Raw genomic sequence first — 22,072 nt, forward strand, 5'->3', positions numbered from 1 at the left:
CTGCTGTGATATGCAGCCATTTTAATCAAAATTCCCTCAATTGCTAATCCTATGAGTGCTCTCAGTTCCTGGAGTCAGGCCAAGACGACCTGGCTGACTCTCTCATGGGATGGTGGAGGTGAGGAGGTCACACACACACACCTCTCTCTTTCAGCAATGAGAGAACCACCCCATTAGTGGAGTATCTAGATCTGTGTAAGAGAAAGGGAGGGTCAGGAAGGGGTAGCGGAAGGCACGAGCCACATGGCTAAATTCAGTCATCACATCAAGTGTCCCTGGGGAGACGCAGAGAGACAGGGAAATGAGAATAGACAAGAGTCAACGCTCTCTCTTCTCTGATTCCCGCCCACTCTCATTTCTCTCTCTCATCATTCTCTGTTATTTTCTTATCGGGGAGGAAGAGGAAAGAGGTCAGATCTGAAGACATGATTAAGCTAATGCTCTCTCTGACTGAGGGATGTTAGACAGGAGGAAGTACTATGTGAACCTTTTAGAGAAGCCAATGGCACATCAGTGGCCGCAGGGTCAAGCCCAGATTTAAGTGGGGAGATCTTCATTTGATATATTTGCTGTGACTCAGTGTAAACTGTAAATAGAGTACAACAGTCCTTTATTTTCTCCTGAGCAAAACAGACTTTTAATGATAACATATGAACCCAGAAAGTGCATAATGTGTGTGTGTGGGGGGGGGGGGGGGGGGGGGGTAGGGGGGGGGGGGTTAGGCAATAAATAAAATAGGAAAATAAAATAAAATAAAATGGGGGGCAATAAATAAAAATAAAATGGGGGGCAATAAATAAAAATAAAATGGGGGGCAATAAATAAAAATAAAATGGGGGGCAATAAATAAAAATAAAATAAAATAAAATAAAATAAAATAAAATAAAATAAAATAAAATAAAATAAAATAAAATAAAATAAAATAAAATAAAATAAAATAAAATAAAATAAAATAAAATAAAAATAAAATGGGGGGCAATAAATAAAAAAATGGGAAACAAAAAAATCTAAATAAAATGGGAAAAATACAATTAAAATGGGAAAATAAAAAATAAAAAAGGAAAACTAAAAAATAAAATAAAAATGGGAAAATAAATTGGGAAAATAAAAAAAATAGAAAAAAAAAAACAAAATAAAAAAAAAAAACAAAAAGGAAAATAAAACAGGAAAACAAAACGTCAAATAAAATAAAATGGGAAAACATCAAATAAAATAAAACAGGAAAACAAAACAAACAAGACAAAACTTATTGCAGAACCTAGTCTCCTGACTACTGAGACTAGAAAGAACTGACACAACCTCTTAACCACTTAATGACATTTGTTTACAAACAAACTTATTAACTAACTAACAAACAACTAAAAATGAAATCAAATAATTTATATATATATATATATATATATATATATATATATATATATATATATATATATATATATATATATATATATATATATATATATATATATATATATATATATATATATATATATATATATATATTTTTTTTTTTTTTTTTTTTTTTTTTTATTACAAATAAAAAAAAATAAAAAATAAAATAAAATACTTCTGGAATCAAGAAGTGCTGAAAAGGGTGGTTATTGTCATGCTTTAATTCAGGTTATCGCCTAACTGCTGAGACTAAAGAAAACTGCGTAAAAACCACTTGTCAAAATATCAATCATTTTGGATCTGTCAGGAAGTATTGACATCTAATTGAATGATCATTGGATAAGCATTAACCTCCAAGGCTAAACCAGCCCCTGTGATGCATCACACGTCACAGGGTATTAACGTAATTCCATTATGATCTTCTGCTTGGCTATTGAGTTAAACCAAAACAAAATTATGTTTTAATTGAAGTCAAATGTAATAAAATGAAGAGCATGACGTTTTACATGACTCATAAACACACAGCATGCTTGCAGCCCTACATAGCAAAATCTGATACATGACGTCTCCGGCTGTTTTCTAGAACATGCAGCTGTGCATCATGAGAGAGAAAAAATATATATAAAAACGTATCTGTAAAAAAGGTTTTTGCTGGAATATTTCTCCCCGTGCAAGAGTAATAGGCAGTAAATCACAGCTTGGATTTTCAGGAGACTTTGATTCCGCAGGAAGGAAGCCAACAGTCTCTCACTGAGATTGTGAACACTTCATTGTCCCCTGACATGTGTTCTACATACTCAGCAACTTGGATCAGTTCTTAGGACTCTGATTCAAGCAAGAGACAATTCACAATTGATAGAGTGAATGTCATGGTCTCAGCTTATTCTTTTTCCTGGTTGCTGTAGTGCATGGAAATCTGAATCCTAATAAAATGCATTTTTTATGTTTTACATCACCGCCACAACAGAAATTAGGCATGGTGAGTAGATCAACGACCAACAATGCAAGCAATGTTAACATGCAGGCACTTACAAGACAGCCACAAAATAGAGAGTTTCTTCCAGTGACTTTTTTTCCTTTCGGTAGGTAGATATTTTTTTTTTATTTTTTTTTTCACAGACCAATAACATCTGATTTTTTTTTTAGGTTATGTGACAAATAAATTGCATAAAACCGTCTCTATTTACCCATTTCAAAACTTGCTAGCTATCATGTTCTGTTAAGAAAAGCAACTATTTTAAGAAAATCTGAGCCTGCATATACATCAGGAAGTCTGCTCGAGCACTTGTCTGCCTTCTCTTCCTCTAAACCCCATCTTCCATCACCCTCTCAGAGCAAAGTCTACACAATGAAAAGCGGAGGGCTGTGTGACCAAAAAGGTGCTAGCTTTGAGGAAGTCACATAATGGAAGTAGCAGATATCCATCAACACTTGGATTGTTTTGGGGAGGATGTACAAACTTAAGTCAAAATACTGGATCCACTTTAAGTGCCGGTAAACAATTACCAGTGTTTATTGTGTGCCAAATTAGTTGCACAAGCTTGATTTGAGGAACAAAAGCATAGACATTTTCTGCACCAATATTTCACCAACAAAGTATTTTTGTCCGAAAACTGGAAAAACTAATTTTCCGTTTTTTCCTAAATAGTTTTGGAGGGCTGAGATGATTGTATATGGATATTTTTATTATAAAAACGCATCGCTTTGCTTAATAAGGCCTTTATTAACCCCTGGAGCTATATGGATTACTTTTAAGATGGATGGATGTGCTTTTTAGGACTTCAAAATATCAGTTACTATTCACTCCCATTATAAAGCTTAGAAGAGCCAGGATATATTTGTAATATAACTCTGATTGTGTTTGACTGAAAGAAGAAAGTCATATACACCTAGGATGGCTGGAGGGTGAGTAATTATGAGATTTTTTTTATTTTGGGTTAACTAACCCTTTAAGGCTTATCTGATGGCTTGCTTGACTGATTCAGTGTTTTTTTTGGATAAGCTGCAACAAGTAAACTTCAGCAGTGAGGATGAAATTCACTGTTACCAAATAGTAGAGCAGAAATATGTCGAAAAACACTAGTTTAATTTATGAGCAGGGTTATTATAGTTAACTGAAACTATAAATTTTCATTACTTGAAATAAACATTAACTGAAATAAAACATAAAAAAAAGCTTAAACTTATTTCACTTAAGTTGCTAAAGCTTAAAAACTATAGATATTTTTAGAAAAGACAAAAACATGCAACTAATTTACTAAAACTTTATAGCGCCTACATTTTTATTCAAATATAAAAAAAATAATTCAAAATATTAACAAAACCTTTAATAGTATATCAATGACACTAAAAATAACACTGAACTGGATAATACGACACCCTAAACTACGGAAGAGGATTAGGGCCAAGAAATAATAAAAAAATAAAACCATCTCAAGATTAAAGTTGTTAAATTTCGAGAAAAAAACTCTAAAAAGTCTAAATAAAATGTTAAGAATAAACTCGTTAAATTTAGAGAAAAAGGTCAAGATTATTCTCAACATTTTAACTCATTAAATTTCGAGAAAAAAGTCAAGATAAAATGTTGAGAATAAAGTCAGTAAATTACGAGAAAAAAAGTAGTTAAATTACGAGAACAAATTCGTTAAATTATGAGAAAAATTTCGTTAAACCGAGAAAAAAGTCGAGATAAAATGTTGAGAATAAAATCATTAAATTATGAGAAAAAAGTTGTTAAATTACGAGAACAAACTCGTTAAATTACAAGAATAAATTCGTTAATTTAATTACTTTATTATCAACATTTTATCTCAACTTTTTTCTTGAAATTTAACGAGTTTTTTCTCGTAATTTAACAACTTTAATCTCAAGATGGTTTATTTTTTTATTATTGCTTGGCCCTAATCCTCTTCCATACTAAACAGTTATCGGAGTTTACCCAAATTTAATTCCCAAACGTTATCTTTGGTTTTCAGCTAAATAAAGACTTAAATTTGAATTTCACTAAAAATTCAATTTGGTGCATCACTAATTTAGTCACGATACATCTTTTAGTGAACGTCCACATCACATGTATAATATTGTTAAAAATTCAAATAAACGGAGCACAGTAACTGGTTAGTGAGACTTACCCTGTCTATCGAACTCTATGCTGCTGCATTGTGATTGGCTGAGGCTCCATGGACAGTAGAAGACTGATCCTCCTTCTCTGATGTTGGGCTGACTGGTGTTGGCTTTGGGTGCTCCAACTATAATACTCACACTGTTCAAGGAGAAAAAAAGATGAAGGAAGATGTTAGCATACTAATAAGACTATGAGGAATATTTATAAGAGAGCAGGAAGTACAACAGTGTTCCAATTCACAAAAAGTCTACGGGAAACATTAAAAGGTTTGGATTTGAACATCAGAGCTGTAAAGAAACAATCCTTCTATGTTGAAGAAGAAAGATGAAAACATCAGTGTTGAGAAGTAGCATGTTTAAGCTACAGTCAAACTGAAAAAGTCACACTATTATACACTACTAAAAATGTAGTTATATTAGTAGAAATGTTACTTTTAGTTAGTTTAGTTTCCCTAGAATTCAAAAACAGCTGTTACTCTCATTTTCAGATTTTATAAAGATTAAAATATAGTAAAAACAACAATTTATGATCTTTGAGGAAATGGACTGTCTCAATCTACCATAGAGAAAGAAATTATGTAACAGAGTGGCCATGTGCAATGGTTAATAACTTGGTTGGCGACATGTGACCACCAACACACAACCACACACACCAGTCCCACTGGGTAATAAGTCAATGAGAAAACAAGAGCCGAGCCTGCTGAAGTCGAGTTAGCGCAGCTTCTACAGCTGTTGTTCCCCCTGGGTTATTATAAATACACCGGTTACAAATATTTGAACATACAGACAAACACAGCCACACGTTTAGAAGAATGTTCTCAAATCAATGCACATGTTAAATCTTCACAAACCAAACAAACTTCTCAACAGAGAGGAATAAACAATTGTAGTTGGACAGGATGAGAAGAAGGAACAGCTGTTTAAAACTGCATTTTTACATTCTCTGATGAAAATGTGAGTGTCAGGGCATTGCTTTGCGGTTTCTAAGGCCTTGTTTACACCTGGTATTAAGATGAATTTTGGTATAAAACATTTTGAGCTTGTCCACTTTCGACCACTTCCAGAGGTGGCGGAAAAACGCATTTGACCGGATTGCTTCCATAGAGTAGATGCTCATGTGGTCGAATGTGTTCGAACAGCCACAAAAAACCGCCTACTGACTTGATCCGTAAACATTATGAGAAGCGCATTAGCCAGGCGGGATTTAAACTTTGTAAAGACCCAACTTTGATTTGAAGATGAAAAATGTACCAATCACAATGTTCTCTAACCATTCGTGATTTCTAACACACACTCACAGAGTTTGGCGCAGTCTTGAGGCTATCAGAGCAGAAATGAAAGCTGATTATGTTTTTCCGTTGTCTCCTTTCACGTTCATATGTAAATTGTGCATGCTTATTTTGTCCATTAGATCGAGAGATCTGAAAAAACATTTATCAGCCCATATACCCTCTCCTTGAAGAAATCCGGACAGAAGTGGTCAAAATGGACAAAAGAGACACCAGGTGTAAATGGGAATGTGTGTCCCTCGTCTACTTGAGATCCGATCGACCAAACGCATCTTAATACCATGTTAAACAGGGCCTAAGGTGTTCTGATTGGTCTTTAGCATGTTGTCATGTGGTTGCTAGGGTGTTCTGGGTGGCAACAAGGTGGTTTCTTTACATGCTTAAGTCAAAACAGTCTGTATGATATTCTGGTCTCTAAATATGACTAGATTCCCTCTTTTTATGTACACTACAGTTTAGGTCAGTAAGAACTTTTTTGAAAACAAAATTAATACTTTTATTAAGCAAGGACGCATTAAATTCATCAAAAGGCGACAGTAAAGAAATTTATAATGTTTCAAATGTTAAATGAATGCTGTCTATTTAAAGAAACCAGGAAAAAATGTATCACATTTCCACAAAAAATATTAAGCAGCAGCACTGTTTTCAACATCTGCATATTAGAATGATTTCTGAAGGATCATGTGACACTGAAGAATTGAGTAATGACGGTTTGCCATCATAGGAATAAACTACATTTCAAAATAGAAAACATTAATTTTAAACTGTAATAAAATTTCATAATAGTACTATTTTTACAGTATTTTTGATTTTAAAAAAAATGCAGTCTTGGTGAGCATTTCAAAAAAAAAAAAAAAAAAAAAAAAAAAAACACTTTTAAACGTAAATCTATGGGATATAAATCACCACACTGCAAGAATGATATTTTAGAAAGGTAATAACACATGGCATCTTGAGATTTGACATTTAAAACAAGCTCTCTGAAAAGTACCCAACAGTTAGACAGCCACTCCCACAGTCCCTGCTCTTCTAATCTGTGTCTAATTTTCCAAGAGCCAGCATGGATTGGTGCAGTGCCGCCATGACCTCATTGTCTGTAAACTTACTATCATCTTTCCTGTCATTAAGGCCAGTCCATTGAGAGATGGGGGGATGGGGGTGTGGAGGTGTTTGTGAGAGGGCACTGAGGGCATCTCCAGGGGGGGTTAAGGTACAGGAAGAGAACACCCTTTCCTGCCCCCTGGGCTGGTCTCAGTGACGCGTAACAGAGGACTTCCTTACAAAGGCAGCATTCAGCAAACCCTCCGGTCAGCCATAGAGACTCAAGCCCACTTTAGATGGACTGCCGAGATAGAGTTCTATAGGTAGGACCAGATGACCATTTAGGTCAAAAACAGCAGAGCAAACAGGAGACAGACAGTTGACCGCATCCTAAATGAGAGGGCTGGATTTTATCAGCTGTTATTTACAAAAAAAAAAAAAAAAAAACACAATGTGTCTGGAATCTAAGAGTTGAACAAAGTTGAGCACATCATCAACAAGGTCTATAGCTTCAAGGCTATCCTGTAGTATGGAAATACTTGACATTTTGTAGCTATTAAAAGGATTAATTCACTTTAAAATGAAAATTTACTCACCCTCAAGCCATCCTAGGTGCATTTGTGTAAGAAAAATATCTATATTTAAACAAGTTATAAAGTAAAATATCAAGCTTCCGCCAGACCTCCTTCCATATTCACCTTACGACAAAAGCATAACTGAAGTCGCATCAGTTACACTTTTTTCAAGAGGCGTTACGCTTTCTTTGTAAGTTGAATACGGAAGGCGATCTGGCAGAAGCTAGATATTTTACTTCATAATTGTTAAATATGTTTAAGGCCTTTATTAACCCCCCGGAGTCGTGTGGAGTACGTTTATGATGGATGGATGGACTTTCTTGAGCTTCAAACTCATTGTTTCCCATTCACTGCCATTATAAAGCTTCGACGCATCAGGATATTTATTAATATACCTCTGATTGTGTTCATCAGAAAGAAGAAAGCCATGTACACCTTGGATGGCTTGATGGTGAGTAAAGCTTGGAGGTAATTTTAATTTTAAAGAACTAATCTTTTAATTTTAAATTTAAAAAATTGCATTAAAACTGTAGCAATGGGGGCACCCTATTAAAAAAAAAAAAAAAAAATAGTAAAAATTATTTTCGTTAAGTGAAATAAAATTGGAAAAAAAAATTTAACTTAAACCTATTTATTTCAATTACTTGCCAAGTTTAAGTTGAACTACAAAAAAAAACTGAAATAACAAAAAAAAAACTAAAAAACTAAAACTGAAAAAAATTCATTAAAAAAAAAAAAATAATAATAATAAAAATGACAAACATTACTAAGAAAACCCATTAATAAACCCTAAACTAAAATTAAAATGAAAACCGTTAATATAAAAATAAAAACTAATTCAAAATATTTGGAAATTGACCAATTGTTTTTTATCTCTTCTATTTTTAAGTCATGCAACATATTTTCTTGTACAATGAGAATAAAATAATTGAATTTAATTGAATAATTTATTAGGACGGTTTCCAAATTCTGCACTGAGAGGAATGCCAGACAAAAAGGAAAAGGCCTGAACAATTGGCTGGCAGATAAAAAGGCAGGACATTAAATGTGGAAAAGTTTGTTAGGGTCACCAGATTTCAAGGCCACTACAAGTGGAGCACAAACACACACACACAAAGCAGACACTCCATTTGTTTTTATAAAGGGGGAACCAAAACAAAGCCCTCTTCCGGCTTGGAGAGAGTATCCAGTTTTTCCACCATATGCGTGTATGGACAGAGGGAGTGTCCCAGAGGTGTTACAGAACCCCAGTTGAGGTGTAATGTCAATCCCAGATTCCCACGATGGCTTTCTCCTGGGAATTTAAAATGAAATGGGACATCCTACTCTATATCTCGTCGATAATACCTCAGGGATGTCTGAAACTAAAGGGTGAACTGAACAGGCTGGTCCACCTCATTTGAACCCCAGTACACTACGAATGAACTCGAGTGCACTAGTCTGATGAAATGTTATGTTGCTATGATGCATGTGAAAGGCGTCTAACAGCTGCAAATTCACTAAGTTTCTCAAGCACTTTCACTCTTCTCCTCGAGTTCTTGGAATGCTGTACACTTACACTACCGCTTTGGCTGACTGCGCACAAGTGTACAGTTACAGCACAGCTACAAGCGCTGCACATTTGTTATGATAAATTACACAAATTCACTCTCATTATGGTTGAGTTTTATCTTGAATGCTGTTGGTACTTTCCAAGCAATGCAAAACCAAGATAATGTTTTAAATTTTCATTCTTATTCAAAAATTACACACAACAAGGTTTGCTGTTTAAGCATGATAGAATAAGTAACTGCATTCATTTGCAAGACAAAAAGCTATGTTCGGTACATTAACACCTAAAAGTACATTAAAATGTGCCACTTTATTTGATGTCAAATTAATTAGAATATACAAAACCCACTTCAAACATATATAACGGGAATTTTAGAAACACAAAATTGCTTTCATCAACAAGTGGAAATAACGGTCTTCCGCCTAACACTCAAGCTAATGTAGCCTAAACCGTACCATTTTGATAATGATCTGAAAGAACTGTAAATAAGAAACAATTAGCATGTAATGGGGGTTTATCTTACGGGGGATCTCATCTCTCCTAAATGTCCTTCTTTTCTAAACTGAATGCTTAAATGTTGGGCTAACATTAGCATAATGATAAGAGCCAGTTTGCTCTTGGCTTAGATGCTAGATTTTTGTAATGGCTCCACATAAAATGAAAAAGACTTCAGGAGGCCTTCCAGCAACGGGATTGCCAAAGTGAAGCTCACTTTAATTAAAACAATCTGGCCTTGTAAGAGAACAACAGAATGTTGTTTCAATCCAGTTATATGGAGAACAAATTTGGCTTTAACCGTTATTAGCATCTGTAAGTAGTTGGTGATCACAATTATTAGGTCATTGTCTTTGGAGACTTTGGTCTTAAAGGGATAGTTCAGCCAAAGCTGACAATTCTGTCAACATTTACTCACACTCTTGACATTTCAAACCTGTATGACTCTCTTCTATTTTGATTTTGTCCATCACAAAAGAAATGGGGCCTGATTTTGTTTTGGACCCATTTCACTTTCAGTTGGACAAAAACCAGCTGAAAAATTCTACAAAATAACTTTTTTTTAATAGTCATTTCAGAAGTGAAGCACCAAAGAATCATTCTCAATAATGCCAGGAACATGTCTAAAGTAAATCTAAAGTTTGATTTCACATTGATTTTAAGGAGGAAAAACAACATTAACAACCTTTGTGGTATCTCTAAAAGAGACAACCACTGACTCGAACCAAGACGCAAACATCATTCTTAGTGTGGCTCTAATTAAACTAAATGAGTTAGTCTGAAAATCAGGCTTGAATATGTTACCACTAAAATGCTAAGCTTGCTAGATACTAACCACTGAGGCAAAGTACGTCTTAACCGTTAACCCATCTCTTCTGAGGTTTGGTAATCAGACTAGAATTAAGGCTATAAAAATGAATTGGTGTGCCACATATGTCATCTACTTAAGTTGTGGCAAGAAAATATTGGGTTAAAGACGCTGATAGCGCAAAACTAATGGCACTAATGGTTAGAGGCCATTAGATGGCAAATGCCTTAATTTCCACCTTCTTCTGCTTAAAACATTCTTCCACCCATTCCACACTTCATTATCGTCCAGCTGTTTAGCTTATGTCACTGGAATGCTGTTATAAAAGCTTAAGCTTGCCAAGAAACCACACTGGTTGCTAATGAAGGTGCAAGAAAAATCACAATCAGACAAAACACACAAACCCACCATCTGTCACCATTACATGGCATCGTGAAAGGCACTGAAATCTGCATGTGGTAAAAGTAGGGTTGCAAAGTTTCCAGAAACTCACAGGAATTTTTGGAAACTTTCCATGATTTTTGGGAAATTTTCGGAAACTTCTGGAAAGTTTCTGGAAATTTACCATTAAAAATATTATATTATATTATATTATATTATATTATATTATATTATATTATATTATATATTATATTATATTATATTATATTATATTATATTATATTATATTATATTATATTATATTATATTATATATTATATATTATATTATATTATATATTATATTATATTAATATATCCAGAAACAGGGATTTTTCTGGGAAGTTAGCTTTATACACTACATTAGGACTTACTTGTACGCTACCGCTCAAAAGTTTGGGGTCAGTACAATTTTTTAAAGAAATTTATAAATAAATTTAAAAAAAACTTACTCAGCAAGGATGCATTGAATTTATCAAAAGTAACAGTAAAGCCTTTTTTTTTATATAAAACATGTATTTTAAATAAATGCTGTTCTTTTGAACATTCTTTTCACCAAAAACACAAAAATATTGAGCAGCAAAACTGTTTAACATTGATAATAAGAAATGTTTCTTGAGCAGCAAATCAGCATATTAGAAAGATTTCTGAAGGATCATGTGACACTGAAGAATGAAGTAATGATGCTGAAAATTCAGCTTTGCCATCACAGAAATAAATACAATTTTAAAATATTTCAAAATACTTTACTTCCAATTTAATAATATTTCACAATATTACCATTTTTATTTTTGTATTTTATTCAAATAAATGTAGCCTTGGTGAACTTAAGAGTTCACTCAAAAACATTTTTTAAAAAATCGTATCGACCCCAAACTTAAACAGTAATGTATTTCCTAACTTCATCAAAAAAACAAAATAAATCAAGCTAACAGCAATTCAATATGTGTGCCAAGAACAATTCATTACCATCAGTCGCTTCTGTAAGTATCTTTAATTATTTGTGATTATCCCAGTTTTCCCATGCCAAACAGACGCGTATTAACTGATTGCAATTTGTGGCCTTAGAAACATTTCTGAAAATCTATGCAAACAAAGTCGAACAATTATCCAGCTATTCAGAGGGAAGCAGAATTTGAATGTTGTTATTAGCAAAAAAACGGTCACAGTGATAGCACACCACGTCCTCACAGAAGATGTGGAATGGATCCAAAACAAAGCATACATGGTTGCAACTCTTCGCCATCAAGAGAAATGCAATGACCTCAATGAACTAACATTCTCAAAATCAAAGAAAGCCAAAGAGAAATTCAAGCTCTGGACGGTTCGTTTTTGGGTGTTTTCCTTTGCGCGACGCCAGTGAGCTTTTTACTCGGATGCCAGCCTGTCTCTGCATCGTTAAGCAGCTAAGCGGTTGCGATGGAAGCAGCTAATAACGAGACGGATAAAAGTGGGCCGAAGAAGCTCTGTCTGTGGCCCCTCGTCTGCTCGGTAGACCTGATCCACACGTGCTCTGTTCTGCTGTCTGGGAGCTGCGGCCCACAGATGATGAGCAAAGCAGTGACCACTGGGTCAGCTGGCACTGGGGGACGACAGCTCACTCACACAGCTGGCGCGCCAAGAGCCCTGAGGAGAACTGCATAGTAATGGAGGAAGCTGTCACTAAATCCCATATTAGTACAAAAATGAAATCTTGCATGATATAATGCAAGAAAATGAAACGCACTCAGACCGTTGATGTAAATGAAAACAATTAACTGATTTATTCAAAATTTGAATCTTTCAAAATGCGACAACCATCTACAGTTCCAACAGTAACTTGTAAAAAAAAAAAAAAAAAAGTGCACTCGTGCGAGGTCTGCTGCGGTGTTTGTGCTGGTCTGGAATAACCGTTAAATCTGCACACATGCCCTCTCGACTGTTGATCTGATAAACGCCCCCACCCCGTTTTACACAGGCAGATTTTAAATGTCACCACAAAAACATTTCCTCCCAAAGGATATGGTTCAAATTAACATCATACACCAGGTGCTGAGAGGTCAGCCAGATATAGAGCATTTGGCTTGACTCGCAAAGAGCCAGCTCTGCATTACCTGCTATGCTAATTAATGTACTAACTGTGAAACCAGAGGGAAGTTAAAGTGGAAACAAGAACAACAACCTAAAAGGAGTATTTTAAAGAGGTGAAAAGTGAGTGTTGTGCTAACTTTCTTTGATGCATCTTTATTTATGTCTAACACCTCAAAGCCACTTTAAAATTATGCTTAAATTAATGGTATTTAATTTGACAAATAATAGTTTGACAAAAAATCATATACACTCACGAGATGAAGAATTGTCATATCAACTACCCAACAAAAACATGTTTTCCGCCCTTATGGCGGCAGCCATGTTGAGATTTGTGGAATAAATGGATTACAGTATTTTTACAAATATGGCTTTCAGCAATGACATTTGTAAACAAAAACATTACATTTGCATTTTATAATGCATCCACATGACTAGGTGTAAAGTCTGAAACTACGGTTGTATCCACTAGAGAAATGTAAACTTAGCGCAAATCAGACCATGGCTACATAAAGTATGTTCTATTATAGTACGAATGCATGTAGTTTGAATATATCTGGATGGCGGACGTACTACATTCTCCATGTTATCATTGTCATGTGACCTACAGTGTCAGTTGTGTTGCTTTACTGCCATTCACAAATCCCCTCATAGGAATGTAAAGTTTCCAAGGGCATCACTTTAGAATCTCTGCGAAAGAGGCAAGTCATCCAGGTACTTTTTGTCTACCGTTTCATGAATATGGTTGGTGAAATCAAACATACTCTTTTCACATGTTTTTCACCTACAATATAATAGGGAAGTATGCAATTTTGAGCAGGTATATGATGTCCCCATATTAACAATGGACAAAATTGCTCACTTTAAAGAGCGAACTACACCTCTTTTAGGACAAAACAGTCTGGAAAAGACATCTAAGAAAGCACAAGCCATGTCATTCAACAGCAAGCCACATTTTCATACGTGACACGACAACATTTAAAGCGCCCCATGACATTTACATAAACACAGAGTGTGGTTTTACCTCTTAAATCTCTTGATACCAAATTGTAACCCCAGCCCCCAAAGAGCTATAATTCACACATTCGCAGAGACCAAAAACATCCCAAAGTGAGTTGCAACTGTTGGCCGTCGACACCTCCAAGAGAGCTTTCTCAGCATGGAGTCCCATCTTCACACTTGAAAAGAGTAAACGGGGCCATCAGGCGCAAACAATTAGCATCAATCGCTCACCTTTGCATGCAATGCCTTACGTCCTTTGTTTGTAATCCTGCAGGCAATAAACAGGCCATCTAAATGCAGGCTGATTGGACATTCATTGTCGTTGCCAGCCCAGCAGGGGCCTGGTAAACCAGAACAGAAGAGATCAAGGTGATAATGATCGACCCAAAATGTACATCAGGAACAATGGAGATCTGCAGTACTCCAGACATCAACCCCAGACAATTGTGGAGCCCAAGGGCTAAATCTCTGCAAAGCTGACTGGGAGGTTTGTTCTACCGTGATCGAACACATGCCTGTTTTTCCACCAGGGCACACGTACACCCTTGCATACAAGAGCCTATTATGCAAGTCTGCCAGGTCCAACTAGGTCATAAAAAGCAGACAACTTGTCAATGGTAAAGACAACCTAACCCACAGTTCCAATCAGCTAAGGTTGCACCCATTAACCTGCAAAATGGAGGACTATAATTGTACAACAGGCCAATCTGATTGACATCACCATCAGAGCCAAATGTCATGAAGCCAAGAACTAAACAAGGTTTTATCATGAAGCAAAAGAGCCAAAAACATGAATAAATAAATAAATAGAGATTTAAGTCACATGGAAAAGTTTTGCTACTGAAAACAGCAAACCTTTCAACCAATGCACAAAGGCCTCTATTGTACCGACTCCATGGAAAACACTAGTCGTTGTAGAGAGAACCTGGGTGAAGAATAGCTTGGCAGCCAACATACACACACCCATCTCCAGCTGGATGCAAGACTATGGACAACAGACGGCCTAATTCAAGGAGGAAGAGTAGAAATGATAAATAGCAAATGAAACCCTGGTAGAGCTAAAGTTGGTCTCTGTATTTAGCAAAAGCAAACTGAGCTCAAGGTCTGAAATAAATATTGATCTAGCAATGACCTTCTTAGAGAGGGTAAACTTTGTGAGAATGATGACCACAGCTGAGGATGACCTACTGTACACTATATCAGGGCCAAACCATCTAGGACACAATTCCAACATGCCATTCTATATAAACACAAGACTAGTGACAGATTCATAAATTTAACTTTAATTTCGTTCTTATTTTTTAACTAAAAATAAGTGTATTCTCCAAAATACTACTTAAGAATGTTCTTATCTTTCTCCTTAAACTTGGTCTTAAGACAAAACTTTCAAATTCTTAAAAGGAATGTTCTTAAAAGCATCGTAAATAACTTCTTAAAGTTCAGATAACCTCCAACTCGTCTTAAATCCACAAAGGTAATATGTTTAATGGGTTTATTGGGTTGTTTCAAATATTAAGCTTTGCAGCATAACAATAGCGACATATAAAACGTATTACTACTACAAAATTAAAGATTGTGAGGTGATTGCTTCTTACTTGCTACTCTTTTTTCCTTTAAATAGAGCTATTTGGGCTTTAGGCTACTTGAAGGTTAATAGATGGACAAACTGTTACAATATGCCTGTGTATAGTTTTGAATTTATTGTATTAGAGAAGGCAACCTCACAAATAAGATGGTATACAATCAGAAAACAGCTAAACAAACTTTTCAAGAACAGCACTTTGGAATATTCTTTATCTTAAGTACTTTCTTGCTTTTTTTCTTAAGAAGATTTTTGTGAATCCAGCTGTAGGAGGTCATTATTAGAAGTGCCTATGGGTTTGATAGCCAACGTAACTTGGTAAACCTCAACTCTGTGAATCTTCTGGTAATAAAATACACGGAGGCAGGTGAGAAAGTTTTTTTTATGTTTTTACAGTAATATTCCTGCCATTGTGGCTGTAAATGTGTTGCCTTTGGCCACCAATGCAGACAGTCCAGCTCCTCAGATTCAACCACAAGCTTCAAATGTTCGCCAACAATCATCAAACACCAAAAACATATTTTTGAACATCATAAACACAAAAGGAATTCATGCATAGTAACACATTATTCTTTGAAAACAACACTCATCATCTGGAGCCACGCAAATCCCAGCAAGAGCAAAGATGCTGGTATTCGGTTTCTATTGTTTCTGCAATCCAAACACTTCAAATAAAGCTATTTAGTTTTCTGACATTCAACCCTACATTCAGACCCTGACCTTTCCCCTTTCACAATACAGAGGATCATCTTCTTATCCAAAGGTAAAGAATACAGAGACTTAGGAATGTAACTTCACTGACACAGACTAACTGTTGGATCGCTGATGAGAACATACAAGGAGATACTTACTGCAATAAGACATTTCAATTCAGCTCAATTTAAGTGAACAAGTGTGACTTTATGTTCCAGCCACAATTTTTCAGGACAAATTAGGTTTATATACCAGAGCATCCGGAGGAGGCCCCTACATAGGAACTGTGCTGTTCTTCTCTCAACGTTCAAGAATCATAAATTTCTCTTCCATGTATACAGCTGTAAAGCCCCCTGACACCAAGATTGTGAACCCTGTCCTCAGGCAGTTCTCTGTGGTGGTCTGCACACTAGCTAATTCTATTAATGCGTGCCAAGGAGTGCAATTCTCCTCAGACCTACATGCTCCTTTGAGGCCAGACTCTCAGGGAGTCTGTGGATGAGGCTAGGAATTAATGTTTTGTCAAAAAGGAAGATACAGAGAGCAAGAGAATGAGAGAAAACATGCAGGACAAAGAGTTTATCCCTCACACCAGAACAAGCCAGTCTTCAGACAGCGGGCTGCCGCTGTATAAATGAAAAAAATATTCAGTCACTAAATGAAGTTTGGAAGACAAGCTTTTTTTGTCCCACCTTTGACTAAGATTTTACTGAAATATACATAAATCAAACCACTTCTTTATGAAACCCACAATAATATACAGGCACTCCAGAACTGTGTTTCCCAAAAGCATTGTAAGCCTAAATAGATTGTAGAAATCATGCATTGGCACCAATCTACTTAGGCTTACAATGCTTTTGGGAAATGCAGTCCAGACCTGTTTCTAATGAGGTTTTCCATAAAGGACACGTTCTTATGTTCACAACTAGCTGGAAGAAAAAATTGATTGAATCATGGGTCAAAGATGATAGCCTACATGTTTACATACACTAACATTTAAAGGGGTGGTTGATTATGATTTAACTTTTTTTAACTTTAGCTAGTGTGTAATGTTGCTGTTTGAGCATAAACAATGTCTGCAAAGTTACGACGCTCAAAGTTCAATGCAAGGGAGATATTTTCTTTCAAAGAATTCTCTGTTTAAGGACTACAACAAATGGCTAGTAGGGACTACAACGAGCTTCGTCCCGTGTTATTGACATCACTAACCCTAAAATTACATAATTACATAAACCCTGCCCCCCAAAACACAAAGGGGGCGAGGCCATGTTGGGCTGCTTTACAGAAGAGGAACAGTTGTTGTAGTAGAGTGTTGTTACCATGCCATCATTTTATGCTGGACTGTTTCACAAACAAGGGTCAATTCAATGCTGGATTTGCATAAAAGATTAACATGACGGCACATGCTAGTCGATGAGTTGAATCAACTCCACAGCAGCTACATAAATTTATCCACTAACCATTCAGAAATGTCCAGTTGCATTCTAAAAGTTGTAACTTCTTCCTGAGTCTCTCCATCAGTGTCGACTCCGGTTTGAACAATGTAAGGCTGAACAACGTTACTGACAATCGTCATTTTGGCTGCGTGAGATTCTCCAGCTTTGTTGTTGTTGTTGAGCAACTGAAGCATGAGCTGTTAAAGCTCCGCCCTCTTCTGGAAAGCGTCCAGGAGCAGCAGCTCATTTGCATTTAAAGGGACACACACAAAAACTGTGTGTTTTTGCTCACACCCAAATAGGGGCAAATTTGACAAGCTATAATAAATGATCTGTGGGATATTTTGAGCTGAAACTTCAGACACATTCTGGGAACACCAGAGACTTATATTACATCATGTAAAAGGGGCATTATAGGTGCCCTTTAAAAAAAATGAACTAAATAAATGCACAGCCATTCAATAGGATAACTTGTGTAAATTCAACAAATATACCAATTACCTCAAATGGAATGCAATAAAATAATTTTTACAGCATAGATGATCTGAAGACTTGTAGTCATGAATTTGGGGAATTTGTTACAAAAGATGAGTTTTGATGGCAATAGTGCTTTAAAGGGGTTATTAAATAATATGACTCCCTTATTATTATTAATTATCACCCTCTTTAAAGTATCTCTGGTAAAAATTTAAGCTATATATATATTATATATATATATATATATATATATATATATATATATATATATATATATATATATATATATATATATATTTGACAGTTAGTCAATTTCAATACCTCATAGACAGCTAATGGGCAGGATGGCAGACTAGTCTATCACATACAGCATCGGAAAACTAAGAATTACACATTCTATCAAATGCCTGGGAAGAAAACTCTTGATATTGTGCATTCTTTCACCCCTTCACTCAGCCACTACTTTGAGGCCCATCCATCCTCCTCCACGACGACATCTCTGGAGTGAAAAGTTCAGATGAAGTCATTGCTGTGAGAGCTGCCTCTTGCCATGACTTCACAGTTCATAAGAAGGAAGCCAAGATACTGTGTAGGAGTGGGGGGCGTACAGTCTAGAGTATTAGACTGGAAGTACAGGGTGAGGAGTTTAAATATCGCTCCGAATTACATCATCAGAAATCCAGAATGGAGAAACACACGCTTATAGGTGCACAGACACTCCTCTGACTCATTCAACCATGCGTCATGCTCCAAATCATCCGCTGCTTCTGAAATTCATCTATGCCAGATACCCTACGGCAGAAAGCTGGAGGGTCTGCTTTAGAGAAGGTGAGCAATGAAAGAGAATAAGAGACTAAAGTGAGAGGAAAAGAAAGGTCTGCCTGAAAAAAACACCCCCAAGAAACCAGAGCCAGCATGAGCCAGCTCTGACTAAAGCCCCTCTACAGCTGTGCACGGCCAGACACAGTCCAGCAGACAAACACAGATGGAGATGGCTGATTGTGGCGTGTTCTAGTCAGGGCATGCGTGAGTTGATTATTACTGCAATCATACCTCAGAACATTGCCGCACAGCTGTCTACAGCTTGAGAAGAGAGTAATGCAGCCAAAGGGCAGGGAAACCCAGCAGATCAGCAGTGTGATTGAATGGCATGCCTCACACTCAGTGATTTCCCCTTGGATTTATCACCTCATATGGCTACAAAGATCATATCTATGGGTTGAAGGTGATCATGTGGTCTTTCAGTCTCTGCTAGATTACATTTACGATTACTGCTGCTCCATTCAACAAAATTCTCCATTCAAAGTTGTGCCAAAGGCCGACTGCCAGTATTTGGGGATACATATAAACACACCTTATGCCTCATATTGGCTTCTGGGGTAACATTACTAATCAGTAAGCACTTAAAGGGATGGTTTATCTAGAAATATTTTTTATAAATCTGTTATTTACTCATGGTGTTTCAACCCGGCTTTATTTCCTCTGTGGATAACAAATGAAGGAATTATGAAAATTGTTGGAGATTTTTTTGTCCATACACTGAAAGTTAATGGGGTTTGATGTTGTTTTGGACACCTTCAGCTTTCATCGTATAGACAAAAACAGTTAAAACATTCTTCAAAATATCTTATTTTGTGTTCCACCGAAGAAAAAAAGTCATACAGGTTTTCGCCAACATGAGTAAATTACAGAAATTTAATAAATATCCCTTGAACATAAAAGATCTCATCCAGAAACAGCCATTAAACTAATAAGCAAATCAGGATATTAGCTAAGCTTTACTTCAAATTTGTCTTTGAAACTCCAAAAGTGAGTTTTGTGACTTCTCTACATCACCAAAAAAAAAAAAAAAAAAAAAACACATAGCGGATGACTGCAAGACCCGGCAACAGATCAGAGATGTCTAACTTTTGGCTTTTTTCCTCTAAAGGTTACTCATAATCTAGCAAAGGTCATCTCTGAATGGTTGGAGATTCACATGTTAGATTATACAGAAGGTTTTAAGTGACCATAACATGTGCAATCAGGGATAATTATGGGGGGCAATCTTCATCCCGCTTGAGAAGAGCTGGTACCTTACTATGACTTCATCATATTAATAACCTCTAGTCAAGTCTGATAAATGGAAAAACCAGCAGTGATGCCACTGACAGAGATACATGCGTCGTCATCCGCTCACATATAAACGCAAACGCACTTCAGGCTTGCACTACACAAACACTAATCCACATTTTTAGGACCGTCGCTCCCCAACTGTGGTGATATGCTTTGATGTAAATGGCAGTGCACAGACTGGGTTGGGATTGTAAACAACAGTTGGGGGATACCCCTGGTTTCATTGCCCCCTGGACTGGAGAGTGTTAACACCGAGCTCTAGAAGACTGTAGTACACGATGAAAGGAAAAAGGGAAACACACTGAATCAATGAATGAACTAGGTTAAATTTAGGACAACGGCTTTCAACCTTTACAGACACAGACCACCAACCAAACTCTCAGCCAACCCAGGGACCACATGAGTATTTTTCTTCTTCTTAAGAACATTATAACATTACTATAACATATATACATTGGTTAGAAAGTTAGAAATCAATTAAATGTTACAAGTATCCATCTATGACCCTTTCTCTTTTCTATAGACCCCTGGAGTACATTCAGGGTTGGTTGTAAAACTTGGCTAAACTAGTCTCATCACACTGATAAATAAGACTGTACATTTCTTGGATATGAATGACAATAACCCTTCATACTATGGTATTGTACCTCATAATGTGGTAAAACACTCTATTCTGAGGCCACAAAGGTGTGTCACTACATTATAATTTCTAATTCTCAAAACACTTTAAGATAAAAGTGCATACAAGACAAAAAATACATACATTCAGGATATTCAGCAATATCAGGGTGGACAAAACACCTTATCAACAGTGATGTGCGGCATTTAAAGTTATTAAAGAGAATTTAAATGGTAGTAGATTTCGTATAATTAAACAGCTCAATGTTGGACAATGATGAGTGAACTTGGTCTCGTTGTAATTTTCTTTGAATGCACGCCAAGCCTCTTCATATTCAATGTAAAATCAAAGAAGGAAACCTACCTTGACTCAGTCATGTAAAAGTCCACCGAGTACCCGAAGTAACTACCGTTGGGTCCGTTATACACCGCTGGGTTCTCCACATCCAAGTTGAAGGCAACAGACAAAGGTAGAAGAATCAAGAGAGAAAGTCCCATTGGAGAGCAGCTCGGGTTGTGTGAAGACGCTGAAGTCTTTGAACGGTGCCTTCTGGAGCCCATTGTAATCGTTATGTCACAATCCACTTCTTTATTAAACTTCTTTCAGAACAAAATGGGGGCACTTGAAAAGAATCCTCCTGAAGATGTTGTCTTACGCAAATCTCATGCCTTAGTGAAGTGTCTCAGCTTGATCCTTATTTTTCCAAGCGCTCTGTTACGCGCCTCCGTCTATCTGTCCCCTTCTCTCCTTTCTGCGTCCTCCCTCAAGCTTAATTGAAGGGGTATTAGGAGGAGGTTCAGTTCTTCCACTCGTGACAAACTCCCATAGAGGTGGAGCTAAGAGCACAAAAGTGGGGAAATAGAGCGGTACAATATCGAGATAACTTCATTAATCAAATGAGGGAAAATACATTGCAAAAGCGGCAGGATAAAATGTAGGCTATAGGCTACAACATGGAGACCTTTTTTAAATTAAATGTATTTAAAATAGCTCATTCATGTTGCACTGTTCTATCTCAAGCTAAATTAAATAAAAATATAATTTATAGTCTACTGGGGAAAGAACTTGTCTTTTTAAATTTCATATCCTGAAAGGATGATATCATTATGATAGTTTATTTATATAGTTTTGTACAACAGTTTTTATTCACTTATTTATGTAGCCTTCCTTTTTTTATCAAGAATTATGAGAAAATGTCCACTAAATGAAATTAAATATTTTAAAATGAAATAAAATAAAAAAAATACTATAGCTTAAACAAGAAACAGAAAAATTGTTGACCTTTTCAGCAGTTTATCTGTCCACTTGAAGGACTCTTTGCATAGGTCAAAGATAGCTAAATTAATGATTAACACTTTAAACAATGAAAGAGCTGTTTTCAAAGTCC

The 22,072-nt window shown here is 36.1% G+C and overlaps 1 protein-coding gene across 1 annotated transcript in view; it reads right to left on the bottom strand.

Annotated features, from left to right (window-relative positions):
* The window catches only part of itga5 (integrin, alpha 5 (fibronectin receptor, alpha polypeptide)), a 58,029-nt gene extending 36,575 nt beyond the window's left edge, over positions 1-21,454 (bottom strand). Inside the window, exons 1-2 of the mRNA XM_067371187.1 lie at positions 21,049-21,454; positions 4,524-4,654 (exon numbers count right to left, since the gene is read on the bottom strand). Coding sequence (XP_067227288.1) covers positions 4,524-4,654; positions 21,049-21,245 — 328 coding nt within the window. The 5' untranslated portion in view covers positions 21,246-21,454. The remainder of the gene's footprint in view (positions 1-4,523; positions 4,655-21,048) is intronic.
* Between the last annotated feature and the right edge of the window lie 618 nt (positions 21,455-22,072).

The sequence above is a fragment of the Chanodichthys erythropterus genome, chromosome 20, assembly GCF_024489055.1.
Source record: "Chanodichthys erythropterus isolate Z2021 chromosome 20, ASM2448905v1, whole genome shotgun sequence".
Classification (NCBI taxonomy): Eukaryota; Metazoa; Chordata; class Actinopteri; order Cypriniformes; family Xenocyprididae; genus Chanodichthys; species Chanodichthys erythropterus.